Below are 21928 nucleotides of genomic sequence, written 5' to 3' on the forward strand. Positions count from 1 at the left end.
GAATATCAAAAAGAATATTACCCTGAAAACCATGGAGCTTAGATTAGTTCATTCGAGTAAAAAGTTACGACATATTTAATTCCCCTTTACCCCCTGTCTTTAGCTTAAACAACACATTCTTCATATTTAATACAATCTTAGCAAAAGGTTTTTTAAAAACTTAACACCTGCAGACAGCTTTGGTTGATTGTTCCCAAATGATGGATCTCTAACATTCCGCATTCTTCCACATACAAAGTATACAAACTGTATATTTATCAATTAACTCAGGCCCGAGTTGTTTCATGAGGCTAACGCCACAGTTGTGTTTATTTTGGATATCTGAGAATAAGATCACCACCCTTTGTAAAACCTGACTACCTTTTGCTCAGCTAGCTCCTTGATCATGGTATATTCATGATGACCAGGATGCATTCCAGTTTTAAACTCTTTGTTTTTGAGTTTCTCCCAGTAATGGCTCCAGCTTCCATTTCTGTCTGCTCCAAAACCAAACACACTGACCTGTGAAAAAAACAAAAAAGCACAAAGATTTAGAATTTTAAAATTCACTTCCCTACTTTAAATTCAGTAAGTTCACTAGTTCTGCTGCTAGTTACTTCTGCTTTTTCAAAGCTTTCACATTTATGTTAAATGAAGTCAACCACTTCTTTGTATTCCAAGAGTATTCCTACTCTTTTTAATCTGCCTTCGACATGCACTTTTGCACAGCTTCTCCTCTACCGATCTCCACCTCATCCTGGATGGAGTTTAATCAAAGTCCAACTGCTCCACCATAGCTCATCCTCACTCCAACACCATTATTTAATGGGTGTGTTTGATGCAGAGGGTGAACAACGAGTAGCTGTGTTTTTCTAATGTTCCGCATTAACATTGGGATGTGGTATGTTTTAAACCCAACCATGATCTTTTTATAAATACAGTCAAAGAGGTTTGGTTCCTAATCCTTCATCGGGAAACTGTGTTGCCTGAATAGAACTAAACAAGGAGCGAAACAGCGTGTGACTCTCCCACCATTCTCCCACCATTCTTCCAGCCAGCTTTAAGACCTTTTTTTTTATTGTTTAGAAGTCATCACATTTACTAATTAACTGAAGAACACCAAATATGAAACATTTTACAGTTTATTAACCCACTTACTTATCAGTACATAATGAATAAAAAAAATGGTCTTAGCAAGGTCTTAAAATGAGATCAATGCAGAGAATGAAGAGAAACACAACATATTATATTGTGTCATTATCTATTTAAAAAAAAGCTAAACCAAAATGCAAAAGTACTGTGTGAAAAAGTAATTGAACCCCATCATTCAACAGTCTGTAGAACTATTTTCAGCTGCAATTACTCAAAGTGATCATTTTCTGTATGATGTTATCATGACTGTTGGTGTGAGGTGTTTGGGCCACCATGCTGTGTTTAGTTTTCTCCAAATGTGTAATGATCGCTATTTTAGTCGCGTCTTTCCAAAGGACATTGTTTCAGAAGTCTTGAACTTTACAAGCAGTTTACATAAGCAGTGTTGCTATGTTCCTTTTAGAGAGAAAACGCTTTCTCCTGCAAAGCCATAATTGTCTTTTTCTAATTGAGCAGTAATAAACTTTAACATCGAACATGCTAACTGAGGCCTGTAGCGTCTGAGATGAAGCTTCTGGGTTTTTTGGGAGTTTCTCTGAGCATGGCACAGTGTGACCTTGTGGTGAACTTGCTTGGACGTCCACTTCTGGGAAGATTGACAACTGTCTTGAATGTTTTCCACTTATGAATAATCTTTCTCATTTTAGAATGATGGACTGAAAATAGTTTGGAAATGATCTTATTACCCTTCCCAGATTGATGGACAGCAACCATTGCTTCTCTAAGATCCTTTCTGGTGTCTTTCCTCCTTAGCATTGTGTTAACACACACCTGAATGCACCAGAACAGCAGACTGACAAAACATCTGCTTCTACAGAGGTGCTCACACCTGCTGATGGTCAGTTAATCAAGTTCATTTGACTAGCAGTACCTGGCTGCTACTTACCCTCTTCATCTCAATAGAAGCCGTATGGGTGGACTTTGCATTTTGGCTAAGTTTTTGTTCAATAAAAAATGACAAACATCTCTTTTGTAACAGTGTCCTGGCCAAAACAGCAGAAACAGCATGGTTATAAAACACTACACAAACAGACGTTTGACAGAAAGCAGAAGAATCATGCAATGTTGATGAAAAAATAAAACTGAAAAGAGAACCCTGGTCATGTTGTGTGTTGCTGTTCATCCAGCAGAGGCGTTTACTATAACGCAGGACTGATGGCTATGTTGGGCCTAAAGTCAGAGGATTTGGGCTCACTAATGTGGCTTTCTTTCAACCTGGCTGATCACAATGCTAACTGGAGCCGAATACAAAGGATTCTCCGGAGTGGTTACTTAATATACAATAAATAAATGTTGGATAGTTTCAGTTGGATAAGAGCTCTCTGTCACACCGCGGTGAGGTTAAGTTGGGTTTTTGTCTCGTTTCATGCATTGTTTTGTCATTTCCTGTTTTAATTTTGAAAGATTAACTTCCCTCTCGTTTCAGGTCACTTGCTCTTCCTCTCGTGCTCCAGTCTGATTGTCGTATGAATGATTCCACCTGTTTCCCATTACCCCGGTGTGCTTAAGAGTCTGCGTCTCCCCCTGTCTGCCAGTGTGTTGTATCTGTCCGAATGAAGTGCATCATCCTCGCCTTGTTTCCAAGCTTGAAATCCAAGCCCTGTTTCCAAGTTTACCCATTGGTATTTGTCCTCGAAAGAGCGTTTTTTGTTTCTCCTAGTGAATTTTGATAAATTAGAACTTGTAAGAGTTACAGTGTTAGTTTTGTTTATAGCCATCTTGTTTTTCCTCCTAGTTGGAGTGGTTTTTGTTTGTAAATTTATCATAGAGTATTTCGTCCGATTTATAGGAGAGGCATTTTGTTTTTTCCTCCGCAGCAGGAGTGATCTTTAGTTAATCATAAAGTTTCATAGATCTTTGTTTTTTCCTCCGTTAAAGGAGTGATTTTGAGTTTGATAATTTTATATAGATGTACTTTTTCCATTTTGGAAAAGTATATTATTAGAATAATATTTCATAGCCTGTTTAGCTTCTCTGAAGAGGAACTTGTTGAATCTGCTGCCCCTCCTAATAAAGCTTTGGAATTACATCTCCTGCATCTGCGTCCTCCGTTCTCTAAGTGTGACACTGTCTCCAAATGTTGCATAAGATCAGTTATGCAAACATCCTCGGAAAGGTTGGTCAGCATACCACATTTATTCTCAATGTCGATCAAATGTTAGTATGTATGAAATATTTTCAGCTTTTAATCTATCAAATAGTTGACCCACCATGGATTTTAATCTTATATCAAAATCAGCTGTTTTGACCAGAACTCAATGTTGAATTGACAACTCGTGATGTACATTCTCAGCTGACGTAATATGTAAAATATGTAAACCTGTTGAGCATGACAGACACTTTGTATTTTCACCGATCAACAATGCTGTGTGTTGCGTTACCATAGGAACCATGCATTCAATAGGTGGGTGAACTGTAGCCTCTACTTCCCAGATGTTTCTTTTTAGATTTGTTTTTATTATATATGAAACCTAATATATGAAACCATAGAATTAAAAACAGATTATATTGAATAACTATATTCTATCATTGTTAAACATGTTTCTTGTGTTATCAACGTGCACGTAGAGTTATGTGCAGTGGGACAGCTGAATGGCATTAACAAGAAACTGATAATACACTGTGTATATTACTATGCACTAGTTCTTAAGCAGACTTTGTCGGTGCTGGATATGAATGCCTGATCAGGTCTGACATTTTTTTCTGATATATGCCTCATCCTTATAAACTTCACAGAAGAAATTCCAATACAGTAAACTTACTTCATCACAAATGTGCAGCGCAAGAATGAAAGTCATAAAGCCAGTGGACGGATAACTGCCCTTCTTCTTCAGCCATATCTCATGAACGTACCTCATGAAAGCTGGATTGACCACCATCACCTGTTATGAGGTAGAACAACCTTTAAACATATTGAATCATCAATTTTGTCAAAATAATAAAATTCAGTTTAATTCAAATGTCGTGTGTTTTGCAAATATTCCCAACTACTCATATCGTGGAACTTAAACAGAGATAAACCCAAACAATTAACTCTGATTAAACACTTGGTGACAACGGAAGGAAAACAGCAAAGCTAGATTCAGAGAAGGCAGGTACTCTGCCAGAGATACACCCCCAGAAAGGTGGAGGGAGAGTGGTTGTACTTTAGTAAAAAAAAAAACTGTTGTCTTAAAGGAAACAAACACTGAGGAAGCTACATAATAGCTAGATAACAAAGGGATCATGCAGGCTATTAGGCTTATCAAAAGGGAAAGTTTTAAGATTAACCTCTAAATCAGAGAGGATATTCGAAGGAAAATCCCATTGCATTCACTATGACACTTACCAAATCCTTGTTCACTTTTATTTTGGATTTCATTGGTGCATATGACCTGTTGGAAAATGGCATGTAAGAACAACAAACTGAAACAAAAAAAAAAACAAACAAAAAAATACCTGGTATCAGGTACTGATGCAAAAAAACAACTTTAAATTCTTGTTATCAATTCCTGAGCACCTACCGACAGGTCCTGAACAGCAGAGAACTGTTTGGTTCACCCCATCTGGGTGAGCTGCCATTTTGTAGATAACATTGGACCTGAATGCATAATTACTTTAAGCTTAAACATAAATCACTAATCATTTATGAGGGAAGGCTTCCTGTCTATTTTTTGTAGATATGAAACCTCTTTTTTTTAAACCTCATTCTGGATAATGAAACCAGGGACAGATTATAATTGACAGAGACAAGATTGAGAAAAAATACTTGCATGTTATATTTCTGGATCTAGCAAATGCATAGTGCCACATAGCCTTATTTGGAAAGCGTTTGAGTATTTTAGAGTGCCTGTAGTAGTTGTTAACTTAGTAAGAGCATATTTTCAGGATATTAGACTGTGCCTAAGTACAGCAGGTTTCACAACAGGTTGGCAGAGGCTAGAAATAGGCATTATGGGAGGGTGTACGATTTCTCCATTAGCATTTACAATGGCGATGGAGATCATTATTAGTTTCCAAGTGGGTTGTAGGTGGAGAGAGATGTCAGGATGGCATGCGCCTTACACCAATTAGAGCATACATGGATGATATGATGTTGGCGACTACAACAGTGCATGTATGAAGAGAATATTTGAGAGACTTAATAAAAATATAAAGTGGGCTGGTATGAAAATCAAACCTACTAAGTCTAGAAGTATCTCAATAATTAGAGGGAAATTAAGTGATAGAAACTTTGTAATGGATGAAGAAAACATTCCAATAATTAGGGAAAAGGCAGTAAAGAGTTTAGGCAGGTGGTACCAGGCAGACATGAATGATGGAGAGCAGGCAGTGCAGTTTCAGAAAGATGTTGCTGAGGGACTGGATAGAATAGATAAATCAGGGCTTCCAGAAAAAATGAAGCTGTGGTGTCTGCAGTTTGGATTGTTTCCTAGGTTGATGTGGCCACTGTCTGTGTATGAGATTCCATTTTCTGTTGCAGAAAATAGAATGTAGAATGAGAGTCTATTTCATAGAGCTGACTGTTTCTTGAGAGGAATTAATAGCAGAAGTATATGAAACGAAAAGGCTTAGGTATGTGGAGTTGGGGGCAGAAGCAGAGCAGCGGGAATGGAAAGTTAGGAAATGTCCAGTGGAAGTAGGATGTAGAGCAGGGGTGGCCAACCGGTCAGAGACTAAGAGCCGCATTTTTTACTGTGTTACCACAAAGAGCCACATTATTTTTTTAAAATGACCGAATTCTCTCCGTTACATCCGTCTGTTCTTGACTCGCTCTCGTCTCGGTCACGTGACGCATCAACGCTGATATTAAACCCACGAACCGAGCAAAAATGAGTCAAAAACAGGCGTGTTTGGAAAGCTTCTTCCCAGTGAGGAGACAGAAGAAGAGGCTGTGACCACTAAGAAAAAGAAAAGCTGCATTTTGAAGGCATGTTTAAGCGTTACCATAGCAACCAGAGAGCGTTAGGAGGCAGAGAGGATGTTACGTCAGGAGGACGCTGCTAATAAAGTTACATACAAGTACACAGTGGATTCAAGTTTATTATTATATTTACTAAATACCACAGAGTCTGTGTTAGTTGTATTATTTTATTTTGTAGTATTTATCCGCCACACCTGAAAGGCCGGTCTGTGAAAACATTGTCTGACATTAAACCGGTCCATGGAGCAAAAAAGGTTGGAGACCGCTGCCGTATTGAACTCAAACGAAGCGAACACGCACATTAAAAAAACACAAACACAAATTTTTATATGAACGCAAGAGCCACATGAAACCAGACAAAGAGCCGCATGCGGCTCGGGAGCCGCGGGTTGGCCACCCCTGATGTAGAGGATTTGTTGCAAAGTCTGTTGTCTCACTGTTGAGGGAGCTGGGTGTAAGTGGACAGAGTGTGAGGAAAATAGTGAAGGAAGTGTCAGAAGAGACAGTAAAGTCCAGTCAGTGGATTTGGATTAGAAGAAGGGGCCCAGCAGGGGGAGCACTTGGGGTAAACAGACTCTTGGAAGATAGAAGAAATTCAGGATATTTAAGTGGAGGGTGTGGCCCATGTGAGCCTTTTGAAACCAGGCGGCCATTTTAGGTGAGTTGGCCTGTATGGCTTTGTTATGGCTGGCATTTTGATTGTAGGACTGTTTAGGCGTCTGCAATCTTTATGGTGTGGTCTGCTGGAGCAGTGGAATGACAGAAAGGGACAGGAGGAAACTCAATAAGCTGTTTAAGAGGAGCCACCTCTTTCTTGGACTGCCCCTCCAGACCCCATTGACCATGTGGGTGAGGAGAGAATGTTATCTAAGCTATCTAAGCTAACATCCATCAGGAACAACACCTCCCACCTCCCACCCCCCGCATGTGACGGTACGGGCTCTGAGCAGCTCGCTCAGTAACAGACTTTTACACCCGCAGTGTAAAAGCAGGTCATTCTTACTGGCAGTTGTCAGACTCCATATGACCACATGAGTGCACTCACTCATCACTTATCATAGCTGCTACTTACTGTTTCACCTGCATCCTACCATGTTCATATTCATTCCTTCATCACAGAGCTCTGTGGCGTGCAATTTTCACACTCATGGTTATCCTATTCTATTCTATTTTTTTCAAAACACACAGACATGCAGTTCTCCAAAAAGTTAACAACACATAGTCTGTGCAGATGGCAATACGGATTGATTGAATGTTGATTGGTTGAAAGTGAACTCAACCCAACGAATTATCAGGAAGTACTGATAACAACTGATTTCATAACAAATGTTCTTAAACAAACTTTGAGAAAACTCAAAATAACATGGTCTTTTACTATATTTAAAGATTGCTACCCAACTTAAAAGATTCCTTTATAACATATAAAAATATCTTGTGTAAGACAATAATAACTCACTATTCTCAGTTAAAAAAGGAAATAAAAAAAATCCCAGGTCTGTTTTTATTACTTTGGACAGGTTGACACAGAGCCATTGTAGAGACATTGTATTCCCTCAGCAGTGCTCATTTTAACCCTTTAACATCCTGCTCCACCAGCTCATTTTTCACTGACTTTACGCTTACCTTAAAAAATTGGCACGAGTCCAATGTGTGATACTACGACTCAAGAAAACTGTGAAAGACCTAATTAATGTTTTTTTTTTTCCTAACTGCGTGCCCCATTGATCTCTCTGAGGTCTACAATAAGAACTTCTAAATGATCAAAATCTGTTCATACCATACCAACTCAACTGTTTAAGGGTGTTCTACCTCTGATCAACCCTTCTGTGCTTGGTCAAATCAACTGGTCTATTCAAATAGGCTATGTACCACAGGCCTTTAAGTTAGTTGTAAGTAAACCACTGTTGAAAAAAAATCCTACTTATTCCTTATCAATTATCAAATTGCATGACTATATTCAACCCTCCTTTGACTTCTTAAATTCTTCAAAAAGTAGTACCAAAACAATAACAATTACCCATTTGTATAAAAAATGGCTTGAATAAAAAGTTTCAGGCTGGATTTAGAGTTCACCTTAGTACTGAAACTGCCTTATTTCAAGTTACAAAAAAACCTCCTTATGGTCCCTGACAAAGTTTTGTCTCCATCCTGGTCCTGTTAGATCTCATTGCGGCTTTTGATACCATAGGGTTCTGGACTCTGACCATTCCGATTTTCACTATATCTTTGGGCAATATCATCAGAAAGCATGACATACATTTCTATTGATATGCCGGTGACACCCAGCTCTATTTATCATTTAAAAATTTTAAATTGATCAGTTCTTGAAGTTATAGGCTTGTCTTAGATTGATTAAGATGGAACCTGGATGGTCAATAATTTTCTACTTTTGAATTCAGGCAAAACTGAGGTCATTGTTTTGTTGGCCCTAAAAACCTTAGAGAGTTACCATACAGTCACCTTTGGTAGCATTGTCCTAGCTTTTAATTCTACTAATTCTAATTCTGATGAAACTTTAAGTAATTTCTGATGATTTCTCTGTTCCAAAGGTCCAATCTATTCATCGAAAACATTTTGTAGCCTAGAATTATTGAAAGCTCCCATTTTTACACAAGGAAAATTGATGTATATAATTTAAACAACTTTATGAAATGACTATGTTATCTAGTTAATTTAAGGTGGTGAAACAAACTTAAACTTTAGAGTTACTAGTCTCAAGTCTCACAATACTTTTATCACAAACATATTATTTTTCAATTAAAGAGCAGAATTCCTTGTTTTCATACTCAGGTATAACGCTGTTTTCCCTCAAAGTCTACCTTTGCACTCTTTGAGTGCAAAGGTAGACTAATGTCCACACTTCAAAACTCTGCCTCCACTTTCTCTGTGCAGTCAGGCATCTTCTGAGCACTGTTTTTGTAAGTGAAGCAGTGTAAGTTTGTTAAACGCTCAACATGTCACATGTCAGAGGTGGCCCGGAAGGAGGACCCAGGTGCAGACACAAATTTCTAGCCAGGAGGTCAAATAAAAGAAAACTATTTATCTATTTAATAGGGCTGGGCAAGCTAACTCGTTACCATCGCGCTAACTTGTTAATTATTTAACACAGATAAATATTTGATATGCCGATTTTTTTTTTTTTATTGTAAAAGTCTGTTGCTGTCTGCTGCAGAACCGGAAAAGAATTGGCGGATCCACCAAACATGGGGAAGGGTACGGAATTTTTACTCGGCCATTTTCATTTTAAAGTTATTCCAGACGGCGGAATCGACAGATCCAAAGTCATCTGTAAACACTGCCAATATGCCGCCCATTGATTGGATGCGAAACTTAAAAATTTTAATCGTTGCCCAGCCCTACTTTTTAAACACAAGGTGTGGCAAAGCCGGATAACAAGTTCCAGCAGAACACTAAGAAAAAAAAACTTTAAAAAAAAGGAACTGACTAAACCTAGATCCAAGGAACAACTTGGGAAACAAAAGCCAAGCAACAACGACAACATGAGAGGACAACCTGAGGGGAACAGAGGATCTGACAAATGCTGTGAAACCTCAAGGAGACCAAATACTGCGGGGAAAGTGATCGGGGAATAAGTGCAGCTGAGGATAAGTGGACACAGGTGAGACAGAAGAGTAGGCAGGAGGGAACTGAGGAAAAAAGTGAGCAGGTGCAACAAGACAGAAAAAACACAAAATACACAGATCATGACAGAGCCTCCATTGTCATTCATGCATACAATTATACGAGTATATGAGTATAACACTTTTTTTCTCTCTTTTTTTTTCAAATTGTGCTGCAATCCTCATCACAATGACGTTCAATGACCCATGTTCAGTTCAGTTCAAACTGACTTTAATTTCTCTGGTGTCGATTTCATTTAATCTATTTTAAAAGTTTAATAAAATCATGTTTCCAAGTTGTGTAAGACTTCAATTTTCAGTTTGATGTAATATCACTTTGAAAGTAAAAATGAACGTGCCCTTCATCACATTTGTCCCCCACAGTGAAGATTTGTGCCCTCGCAAGCATTCTTCTCTGCCCAAGCATACCTTTTTGTGCACTCAAGATGTTCATCTTCTCTCATATGCTGTATTTTACTGACTCACACTATGTTTACACTTTGGTGTTTATCATGCACATGCTCCATTTTTCCTGTGAGCTCTCTATTTTTTCCGTTTCAGACTAACAAGTCAGAAGGTGACCTGCTGGCATTCTGAGCTACCTGCAGACATTTAAAGCTCTTCTGAGACAGTTTTACAAGTAGAACATGACAGTAGTCCATATGTCCATATGTCACAACGGCATTGACAAAAACTTCAGCGTCCTTGTGCCACAGGATGTCTTTTATCATGGTAATTATTTAAAAGGTGGAAGGAAGCTCCTTGAAAGCTATTTGAAAGTCAAATGAGACGACACACAAGTTAGTTCCAGGTTGGAAATGCGGCTGTAGTTCATCAAGGAGTTTTCATCCATGAGTAGAGAGAGATAAGTTTAGAATGAATAAACTAATATATAATATGTAAAAATATTACTCACACCCCAGAAAATCCTGTTGTGGATGCCTTGATCAGCCACTCAAGATCAAGTATCTTGAATGGAAACAGTACAAGATGAGTAGTGTTATCTAAATCTACTGCACTCTCTGGATACATGACGCGATGAGTTGTTCTGTTCCCGACGTCTGCTTCAAAGCCTTTGATGTGAGCAGCGTTCATTCTTCAAGTAACACAGAGGACGTGTTTTATGTCAAGTGTTTAGTCTTTTGTAATTTCTGTAGAGAACAGGAACTAAAATTAAGGAGAACTTCTTTTTACTGATCTCTTACCTTAGTATGAAATCTTGGACATCTATCAGAGCTCCATAATGTGATCCCTTCAAATTAACAGAGTTCCCCACCACTGCACAAGTCCTGCAGCGATCAGGGCTGGGTTCTGTAAGATCTGGACTGGGTGGGAATATTTCAAACAGCTTGCCCACTGTTGCTTCATAGGTACCGAAGGTACGCTTTTCATTCTGTAAGTGCTGACAAATACACAAAACAGAGATTATCATCCCACCCGTTTTCAAATGATCTTTATCCCTTAATCCCTTTTGATTATTTTCCCTTGCAAATGTGAATTAGAATTTTTATGTGAGTCTTTTATCACCACGAGACAGCCTACCTTCCACCAGTTGAAAGCATCCTCAGAGAGTTTGTGCTTTGCAGACAAAAATGGTTGAATAGAACTGTTAAAACGACTTTTGGGCAACAGCGGATCTTCCAGTAAACACTTGTCACAAGCACACAAACTTTGCTTTTGAAGCTGCAGGAAATCACTTATGAGGGGATATGGTCCTAGAAGCATCATGATAGTAGTGGTAGAAAGCAGAAAAATGAACAGCAGTTGGGACTTCATGCTGGACGTGTCTCATTTGTGACAATCTCAGTCTGTAAAATGTGTTGTAAAATACAAAAGTAAGTCTAAATTCATAAGTAAGGAAAGAGGTGTCATTATTTTTGCTTATTTGGAACTACATTCAACAAAATAAACAAAGCATCTCATTACGCACATATCCTCATATAAAGTCATCAAATTAACTTCAGAAAAGTCTGTAGAAAACATTACAGTATCTACAACTATGACTACTTCTGTTACTACTACAGATAACAATAATCCTAATTACAATGATAATGATAACAATGGTTAATCATTCTCAATAGTATCACTTAAAATATAGTTTTGAGGATTGAATTCATCCCTAACCTGATATCAGAGTAAATCCACTTCTGGTTCAATGACATGAAACAAATTGTCAAAATGTCTCCAAACAGGATGAAGATGATGACCAACTGACTGTCTCACGAACAGTAACAATGTTTTATTCCCCCAGTAGATTGAAAGGGAGTGGCATGCTAAAGATGTGTCCAGGTGTGGCTTGTGAGATGTGTTATCCAACTGCTACAGGGACTGCTCATTTCCTCATTCACTTTACAGATCATAAGTAAAACATTAAACAAGGAAACATATCACTGAAGTAATTTTGAATTAGATTAAAATATAGTCAAGTCACGTCAAGTTTACTTGTATAGCACATTTCATGTACAAAACAACTCAAAGTGCTTTACATAAAATAAATACATTACAACGGGGAGTGGAAGAAGCATTAGAAACACATAAAATAATATAAAGAGAAATAAATAAGATAATTAAAATGAATTAAAATGATTAAAAACAAGCAACAGTCTAGACAAGCTATAAGATACCGTGCATAGACATGAGACATGAGAAAATAAATGTTTTTAACCTGGATTTAAAAATGTCTGCATTTGGTTTGGCAAGGAGATGAGAGATTCAGCAGACTGATGATGCTAAACAGATGGCTCAAAGACATGTGTGCTGCTCATTCAATGAACTTTTTTGACAATTTCCCATATTCTTCCCCCCTAACATCCCACCTCATCCAGCCCCTCCCATTCCACCACGTCCATCACGTTGGAAACAACCCTCAAACAAAAGTCACCAAGCCCCCCCACCTCCTCTGAATCATCATATCTGTGAGTCTGACTGATATGTGCCGGGTCCAGGCTGTAATACTGATATCAAGAATGCTCTTCCCCAGATAAAGTCAGGGCCCTATGGAGTTCAGACAGCCTTTTCAATCCCTGTGATGACAGGTAACAGAAAAGTGGTCAAACTGGTGAGAAATAAAAAAAATATACCAATCTATTGAATATAGTGTGTCAACCCCGAAACGCACCAGTATCAAGGCAAGGCAATTTTAAATTTTCAACAAATGCCCTATTAAGCAAGGCAAGTTTATTTGTAGAGCACAATTCATACACAAGACAATTCAAATTGCTTTACAGCTACATACAATCACCAGAAGGCAATAAAATCATTCCATAAATCGTAAAAAAAATCATTAATTAATTCAATTAAAAGTGGAGAGTGCAGATAAAATACTTTCAGGTGTCATATGCACAGCTAAACAGAACTGTTTTCAGCCTGGATTTAAACATTGTCAGAGCTGAGGCCTGTCTCACATCTTCTGGAAGGCTGTTCCAGATGCAGCGCCGGCGCCACGGGGGGGCACTCGCGGGCATTGCCCCCCCATCCACGCTGGTGTGCCCCCCCTGGGTTCACTTTGACGTTTGACCGGAGATTGCCTCAAACACTGCAGTGCATGAGGGGACACGATCTAAAAGTCTTAAATAAAAAATACGTTTTTTTAAGGTCTTAAAATGTCTTAAATTTCTCTGATTTTCAAAGAGTGGCATTAAATTTCATCTGGGCGGAATGAAAGAAAGATATGTCTGGAGAGAGCTTTTGTGTGTGCGCCAGTACTTCCTGTGAAAACTTCCGGTGATTTGACAGCTAAGCTAGCGCGTCAGGTTAGGGCCAGTGGCCGCAAACAAAGGTTATAGCCGAGAAGAAAGATGAAAATATAATGTAACTAAAAAGACTAGCTTTCTTCAGTAGCCTAATGCTTACCGATTTAGCAAGCCTAGCAGCCTCGTTGCTAATGCTAGCCGCCGTAACGTTACCAACCATACCCGACGTCAAGGAGTTGGCTGAGCAGGGGCAAGATTATGGGGCTGGCAGAGTTAACTTCATAATGGGTGAGTGCAGGTTTCAGTCACTTGTTTTCATTCTTTCACAGGATTGATTCACTTCATTGGTTTATCCGATTGCTGGCCGCCGAGCCATTATGTGTCTGGGTTTGTGTGGGTTACTAATCATGGTTGTTAGCCGATAGTCAGGTTGTGTGTTGGGTGTGTATTTTTCTATGGGTACATGCCATTGACTGAGCGGTCTGTGCTCGTTTTTTATTTTTATTTAATTAGATTGGAGATACTAATTAATACTGAGGGGGGGGCTTGTCCCGGGGAAAATTGCCAGGGCCGATTTTTTTTCCCAGTCCTACCCTGAACTACATGTTGCGTTCTGATGTCGGCTCAACGCCAGTCTGAATTCACTGTGGCCGTGCGTGGGCGTTGCTGTTGTTGTTGCGCTCCTGTTTGCTCGTTGTGTGTATATTAGTATTAATGGCGACTAGAAAGGGGCAAACGTGATCTGGGCTTTGCGTTCAATTTATGCACCGATGATTATACAGAGTGGATTAAACTGTGCAGGCTATTCGAGATGTCTCTGAATGCCTACTTTAAAGGAAGCGTGATGTGTTTGCCAGGGCTGCCTAAACGAGTTGCCAACCGTCCCTTGAAATAATGAAATCGTCACGTATTTAGTAACAAAAGGACAGTTCCTTATTGGGCTGAAACGGGGCCCACAATTCGGTTAAAATGCAGAAAATTGCATCTAAGAAATACCAAATTTTCTGGGGGAGGACCCCCAGACCCCCCGCTAGGGCCCCCCCCTACTCATTTAAATGCCCGTCCAATAGCTTGTCTCTGCCGCCGGGTCTGTCCAGATGTTAGGGGCATAAAACTGAAACGCAGCCTCACCTTGTTTAGTCCTGACTCTGGGCACCAGCAGGAGACCCCTCCCTGAGGTTCTCAGAGCCCGAGTTGGTTCATATGGCTCTAACATGTCAGAGATGTACTTTGGCGCTTGACCATGAAGAGACTTGTACACGAGCAGAGCTGTTTTAAAGTCTATTCTCTGAGCGACAGGAAGCCAGTGCAGAGACCTGAGCACTGGACTAATATGGTCGTATTTCCTGGTTCTAGTCGGGACTCGAGCAGCAGCGTTCTGGATGTACTGCAGCTGTCTTACAGCCCGTTTAGAGCCCAGTGAGCAGGCCGTTACAGCAGTCTAACCTGCTGGAGACAAACGCATGGATCAGTCTCTCCAAGTCTGCTTTAGACACTATTCCTTTGATTCTGGCAATGTTTTTTAGGTGGTAAAAAGCTGCTGATGTTACAGATTTAATGTGGCTGTTAAAGTTCAGGTCTGAGTCCAATATTACCCTGAGATTTCTAACTTGATTATTAGGTTTTAGAGAGAGAGTCTCAAGCTGACTGATAACACTTTCTCTTTGTTTCTGTGGGCCACAGACAATGATTTCAGTTTTGTCTGAGTTTAGCTGGAGGAAATTGTTTTGCATCCACACACTGATCTGTCCGATGCAGCGACACAATGTATCACCTGTTGTCTCCACGAGATTAGCCCTACTCAAAATCAGATCACTAGCCAACAAATCCCTCTTAGTAAATGACATGATCATGACCTATAATCTAGACTTTTTATTTCTTAGTGAAACATGGCTGACTGAATGTAGCTGTGATACCATTCTCAATGAGGCTGCACCAACAAATTTCAGTTTTATCAATAAGTGTCGAAGTGGTAAGAAGGGCGGGGGAGTTGCCGCCATTTTTAAATCAGTCTGTCAGTGCAAAGAAATTTTACTTGGTGATTTTAGCTCTTTTGAATATCTCTGTTTTTTAGTAAAAGGGGATCCAAAAGTTATCTTCCTAATCATTTATAGACCACCAAGATACCCAGGGACTTTCTTTGATGAGTTTGCTGAACTGCTGTCAGTTATCTGCACTGACTATAACTTTTTTATCATGACTGGGGATTTTAACATTCACATGGACAATAACATGGACACTAATGCCAAAGAACTCTGCTCTCTACTTGACACTTTTGGCCTCCTTCAACATGTGAATGGACCCACACATACTCGAGGCCACACAATGGATCTGGTTATCTCTAAAGGCGTTGACATTTCTTCTGTTGATATCAAGGACTTGGCGCTCTCTGATCATTTCTGTGTGTTCTCTGACTTACAGTTAACTCCAAACAGTCAGTTAACCCATGTGTCTGTTAGAAAAAGGTACATAAATGAGAATACCAGTGCTAAGTTTATGGAAGTTATAGGCATGTCATCAACTGCGAGTGCAGAGACAGTTGATGAACTGTTAGATAACTTGAAAATCTCAAATGTCATGGATACTGTTGCACCTGTTAAAGATAAGATGATCTTGAGCAGAAAGCGAACACCATGGAGGAACACTATTATGGTAAAGGCCTTGAAAACAGAATGCAGAAAAGCAGAGCGTAAATGGAGAAAAACTAAACTTCAAATTCACCATGACCTCTACAAACAAAGTCTTTGTAATTTTAACCACGGGTTACTCCGGGCTAGACAGCAACAACACTCGTGCTCTGTTTGCTATGGTTGATAAGCTTACAACCCCCCCAAAACAGATAGTTTCAGAACTCTGTTCCACAGAAAATGTCACGCCATGGGACTCACGTTTTTAGTTTCATGTTTTAGTTGCGTTTTTGTATTCAGTTTAGATCCAGGTTTTGATTTTCAGTCGATGTTTAGTTTTTCTTTAGCCATGCCTCAGTTTCCCTGCACTCTGTTTATTAGTTCACTCACTTCACCTGTGTTTTTTCCCTCAGCTGCACTCACTCCCCAATCACTCTCACTCCCTATTTAGTCTCCAGTCTCCCCTCTCTGTTTGCCGGATCTTTATTTGCTATCCATGCCAAGAAACCTTGTTTGTTCCATGGTCCTCGTCCCTTCCCAAGATAAGTATTTATTTATTGCTATGCCAAGAGTGTTTGTTTGCTTTTTCCACAGTCAAGTTTTTGAATCCAGCTCTGCCGCGCCTTTTGTTTGTACTTTGTTTCTGTGAATAAACCTCGTTTTCTATTTTGAAGTCTGCATCCGTGTGAAATAAGCTATATAAATAAAGATGTCTTGACTTGACCTGACTTGACCTGAGTCCTTGGATCTAAGAGCTCTGCTAGGTTGTGATGTGGCGTGATGTGTTCAGATCTCTTAGTCCTGGTTAAAGCTCTAGCAGCAGCGTTCTGGATGAGCTGCAGATGTTTAATGCTCTTTGTGGGAAGTCCAGTTAAAAGACCATTGCAGTAATCGAGTCTACTGGAGATGAATGCATGGATGAGTTTCTCCTGGTCCTCATGTACAAAGGGTGCGTACCCACAAAAAAGTGGCGTACATACTTTTTCACGTCAACGATCAGATGTATCAAGAGCGAAATGATCGTGGAAATGTGCGGTGCCTCACGCCAACTTCAGGGCTGGCGTACGCACGTTTCTACAGCTGTTGATTCTTTGGCGACACTTAGAGGGGATGTTGGGAAACTGTTAAAATAAATAAATGTGAAAACAATTAGTTCTCAGACTGTGATGTGCACATTTGAGACCCATGAACAATTGATACTGCTAAACAATTAAGACACCCATATGTCTGCAATAACCCGAGTGGATATAAAACCATGCGCAAAGTGGTGCAATGCATACCATTAAAAACAATGGCTGCTTTAGCAGTATTAGAAGACTTTGCAAATGGTAAAATTCGAAGAGAGCAAGTGTTCAGAGACAGAGAGCGCAACAACAAATTCCCATACAATGCAGTTGAACGGGCCAACATTAAAGTGCAATTTGAAGTGAGAGACGGTTCTCCTAATGTCAACAGGAAACATTTTCATTCGATCGATCTACAGATCATATGTGATGCGTAAATGCAATTAACCAACATTGTGGCGATGTGGCCTGGTTCAACGCATGATTCATACATTCTGAGTAACAGCATTGTTGGGAACAGACTACAGGGTGGCACTGTGCGCGATTGTTGGCTTCTTGGTGAGTAATTTTATTCGTGTAATCGTCCTAATATTATTCCCCATGACATGCATTGAGTATGTGCGTCCCCAATTCCTATAGCGTCTTCACAGCATCATTAGTTGGTGGTTAAAGTTAGTTTCTGGGGCAGTCGGTGTAGTGGGTACAGCAGGCGCCCCATGTACAGAAGCTACAGTCCTCGTTACAGCTGGCCCCAGTTCGAGTCCCGTATCGGACGGCCCTTTGCTGCATGTCATTCCCCCTCTCTCTGCTTCCTGTCTCTCTTCAACTGTCCTGTCCATTAAAGGCATACATTTTTATTTTTTTTGCTTAAAGGGGACATATTATGCAAAACTCACTTTTTGCGGGTCTTTCTGTTCATATTTGGGCCTCTACTGTTCCTTTAAACACTCCAAGCGCGAAAAAAACCCATCCATCCATTTTCTGTAGGTCAGTAGAAAGACTTTGGTGTCAAGAAAAAAATGCTGCTCTGAGCCATTTGGATGGCTCCCTTATTGTGACGTCACAATAAGGGAATTTGCATATACCTGTCGAGTCCCCCCCCCACTCCTCACCCACTCCCCACCCTCTACATTAGTTGAAAATCCGCTATCTTGTATCGAGCAACGAGCATACGAGCATACGAGCATACGAGCGCAATGGCTACGAAAGGAAAATCACACATGAAGTGTTGTGTTGTTGGCTGCACCTGCGGTGCGTTTCTGGAGACCCAGGTGTCCAGCAGCAGCTCCAGTCTCTGCCGGTGATACCTCCCGGTGGTTTTCACAGCCAGGTACAGGTCAGCCTGTGTGAGCTGCTCCACCGGCCGAGGGGGAGCGCTCCTCCGCGCCGCGCCGCTCACCGCTCTCCTCTCCCGGGCCAGGTATCACCGGCAGAGACTGGAGCTGCTGCTGGACACCTGGGTCTCCAGAAACGCACCACAGGTGAGTCAGGCTGGAGACTGCAGAGGCTCTGCACTGAAAACAAATGAACCCTTAATTCATAGGGAATAGATAGATATATAGATAGATACTTTATTGATCCCGAAGGAAATTCAAGCATCCGGTAGCAAGACATAATAAAGCAATAAAAATGTTTATACAATTATAAACACTTTAAAAACAATCTAAGAATTAAAAAAAACAGTTTAAAAATACACTCTCAGAAAATAAAGTACAGAATTGTACGTTTAGGGATACGATGGCTTGTCACTGGGGCAGTACCCTCTGAAGGTATAGTTTTGTACCCTTATACTGAAGTAGCCTAAAGGCTGATTCATACTCGGCGCAAACGCGCAACTGTTCTGGCTCGAGAACCATTAATGACGTCATCGAAAGCGCCAGCCCCTTCACAGTTCCTTCAGCTCATAAGCGCAGTTTGCGCCGAGAATGCGTCACATTTGCAGTTCTCTCCAGACCAGCGGGCGTCACTGTTGAGGAAACAAGCTGAAAAGCATACGAAGAAAGCATACACAATGCCACCTGTGGTGTCACGTCAGCAGAGGCTGGCACATCTGATGCGGAATGAATTTACTCTGGGTGTAGAACTGTATATGTATCTCAGAGCTAAGCGGCTGCGGCAAAAACAGAAGAGAAGGTGGATTGTTCGTCCTTTGCAACAAGACGAACTTTGTCAAACTTTGTCCCAGTGTAACTTCATAGACGTGTCGTACAGATGTTTGTAGAGGCGCACCCTCTCGGTCACCGCGGTCTCTGCAGTGTTCATGTTTTCTTTTTCTTGGTCAGCTGTTTCCGGTGGAGCACGCGCGTAGTCAGAAAAAAAGTTGTGTGCGCGCCCTTGCGCCGCGCGAGGATTTTCAAGCTTGCGACGGGGGGCGTGGCGGAATTTTGGGACACGTGACCGTTTGCGCCATTTGCGACCAGCTAGTATGAGCGAGGTCGCGCCGAGTAAGAATCAGCCTTAACACAGACTGTCTATTGTACCCTAGCATGTAGAAAAAAAGGTACATATATGTACCTTTTACCACTTGAGTACATATATGTACCTTTTGGACCCTCAAAACAGAAGGGTAAACAGTACACGCAGCCGGAGGCTTCTCATGGGCGGGCGTCGCCAGCAACAGCTTATTTGCATTAAAGTGACAGAGCCCTTTAAACGGCTCAATTTGGGAGAGACTGAAACTGGCAAGAATAGAGCTGGTGAAATCTCTTTATGTGAGAGTGATTTTGTGCAAAGAACTTCATGAACATGTTTTGTATAGCCCATAGACCAATTCTAACTTGTTTAAAAAGAGGTAAAATATGTCACCTTTAAGATCTTTCTAACAAGCACCTGATTGTCTCTGTGGGTAAATGTTGATAACCCAGTGCGTATAGTGTGAAATGTCTTAATCAGTCTCACCTTTTCCCCGTTGCACTTCTGCACGTTACTGTATGAACACATTGTTGTGAGTTACACAAAAACATAGGTATTTACCTTGGGAGTAATCAGAGTCACCCACATGTGCTCCCACTACCACTGAGAGAGCAGTGTCACCCACAGTTGCGTCAACTCTCTGTTCAAACTGGATGGGCCCCTCCTCTCCTGTCTCCCCGCCTGTTTTGGCCACACTTTGGCGGTGGGCAGCCGGTCTCCGCTTCACATCCACCTTAATGTCAGAGCCCTTCTTCTTCACCTTTGCCATGTGTGCGCTTCTCAGACCCCACAGCATTGACAGCCTCGCACATGCTCTCCCACCCACTCCTCTTACGTTTGCTGCTTATGCCGGAGGACAGCGTGCTAAAGCGCACATTTTTGTGGGCCTCTACTTCAGAAAGTATAGCACCATCTCGCTTTCCGTGAAGTTCTTTTTTCCCGTGTTACTCATTCTTTTTTCTTTATTTTCTGATCGTGCAGCGAGGAGAATCGCAGGGCTCATTTAAATATGATTTGCATATTAAAATAGGGGCGTGTACAGGAAAGGGACGGGTACTCCTTGACTTGAACCACATAAAAGCCGCATTCGGACAGAGCAGTTCTAAGAACGGTCCTCCTCGAATTTCGTTCTGATAACTGCCCTTCTCCAGGGTGTTATAAATTGGCTTTATTCTTAGACTTTATGTATTCATATTCTGTAGTTCTCTAGATAATCTATTTTCCTAGTTTGTACGTTACACTCTGCTCATACAACGCAAATGTATGTCCAACACTTTAAGATGACGTAGCGGGATAAAATAACTGGGTCAGATAAAGCGTCTCTTAGGACAGATAGGTCTGGTGCAGTAGATGCACGCCTGAAACAACACTCACACATCGCTTATCACATCCAAAGAACATGACGAAGACGGTGGATGGCCTGCTCACATCATGAGTAAATATTCAATGATGCGTTGTCAAGTGTAGGTACAACCTCTGAGATAAGGGTGAACATAAATATGAAATGTTTCCGGATCTCGGGACTTGGTCGGACGGATTTCATGCGAGAACTCTGTCTCTCCAAGTCCAGCGCTGATACTTGACCTGTGACCTCCAATAAATACTTTGTTTAACTTAAGACTGCTCCAACTGGTTCTTGGGCTTCCAATATAAAGAATCGGGTCTAACAGCTGGTACCGCGACCCCGTGAATTGGACTGACTCCGAGGAAGGACTGCCGGAGCTGATTGAGGGGGTCACTTTGTTCAGACAATTCGAGGCGCCAGAGAAATAAGGTGAGCAGAAAAACCTCTTATATATGAATATATGTGAAATTTCTGCACATTGGACAAGCTAAATTAAGTTGTCTGAATTAAGATGTCCCCTGATCAGTAAAAATCAAAGCATAAATTTACTGTTTGTTTGGTTTATTGAGTGGTCACACGTAAAAGTATAAAAACACATAGTCTCACATAGGGAAAGAAAATAAGTGTCCTGCAAAAAGTTTAATTCGAACAAATAAAAGAAACCGTGTGAGACGTTTTCTTCTAAATTGGTATTCTCATGGGCAGAGTCCGTAAAAACGTCCGCAGCTCAGTAGTTAGACTAGAAAAATAAAGTGTTATCCTCATGGGAAGGGTCGGTAAACTAATCCACGGTGGTGGTCAGACTGATAAATCATAAAGGACACAGGGCAAGAGTTTGTTATTTTTAATGAAACTGTGGGGGTGGTTCGCCATTTGAAGAGATTTTTGCTGTGACAGAATACAGCTCTCAAGTGGTTTGTGCATATTGGGGTTGGAATAGAAAAAGGGGGGAAGTAAGATAGGGTGTTTCAGAAATTGGTGAAGTAAAACGAGTGTGTGGACTGGGAAATCACCCCGAGCGAATCAAGCGCACAGGAGTTTTAGAACTTGTGTAGAAGCTTCTTGATACAGGTCCTACCACTCGTGCACTGAGCCCTTCACCCATTCTGACTAACACGTGTAATAATATCTAAA

The 21928-nt window shown here is 40.7% G+C and overlaps 1 protein-coding gene across 1 annotated transcript; it reads right to left on the bottom strand.

Annotated features, from left to right (window-relative positions):
- Positions 1–333: 333 nt before the first annotated feature.
- LOC142368205 (CMP-N-acetylneuraminate-beta-galactosamide-alpha-2,3-sialyltransferase 1-like) lies at positions 334–20218 on the bottom strand. The gene is made up of 7 exons (XM_075450342.1): positions 20075–20218; positions 11197–11337; positions 10860–11056; positions 10571–10750; positions 4460–4505; positions 3894–4013; positions 334–501 (listed from the first exon to the last, which is right to left on the bottom strand). The coding sequence occupies exons 1-7, from the start codon at positions 20216–20218 to the stop codon at positions 334–336; spliced, it is 996 nt and encodes a 331-aa protein (XP_075306457.1).
- Between the last annotated feature and the right edge of the window lie 1710 nt (positions 20219–21928).

Source organism: Odontesthes bonariensis, chromosome 18 (genome assembly GCF_027942865.1).
Source record: "Odontesthes bonariensis isolate fOdoBon6 chromosome 18, fOdoBon6.hap1, whole genome shotgun sequence".
Classification (NCBI taxonomy): Eukaryota; Metazoa; Chordata; class Actinopteri; order Atheriniformes; family Atherinopsidae; genus Odontesthes; species Odontesthes bonariensis.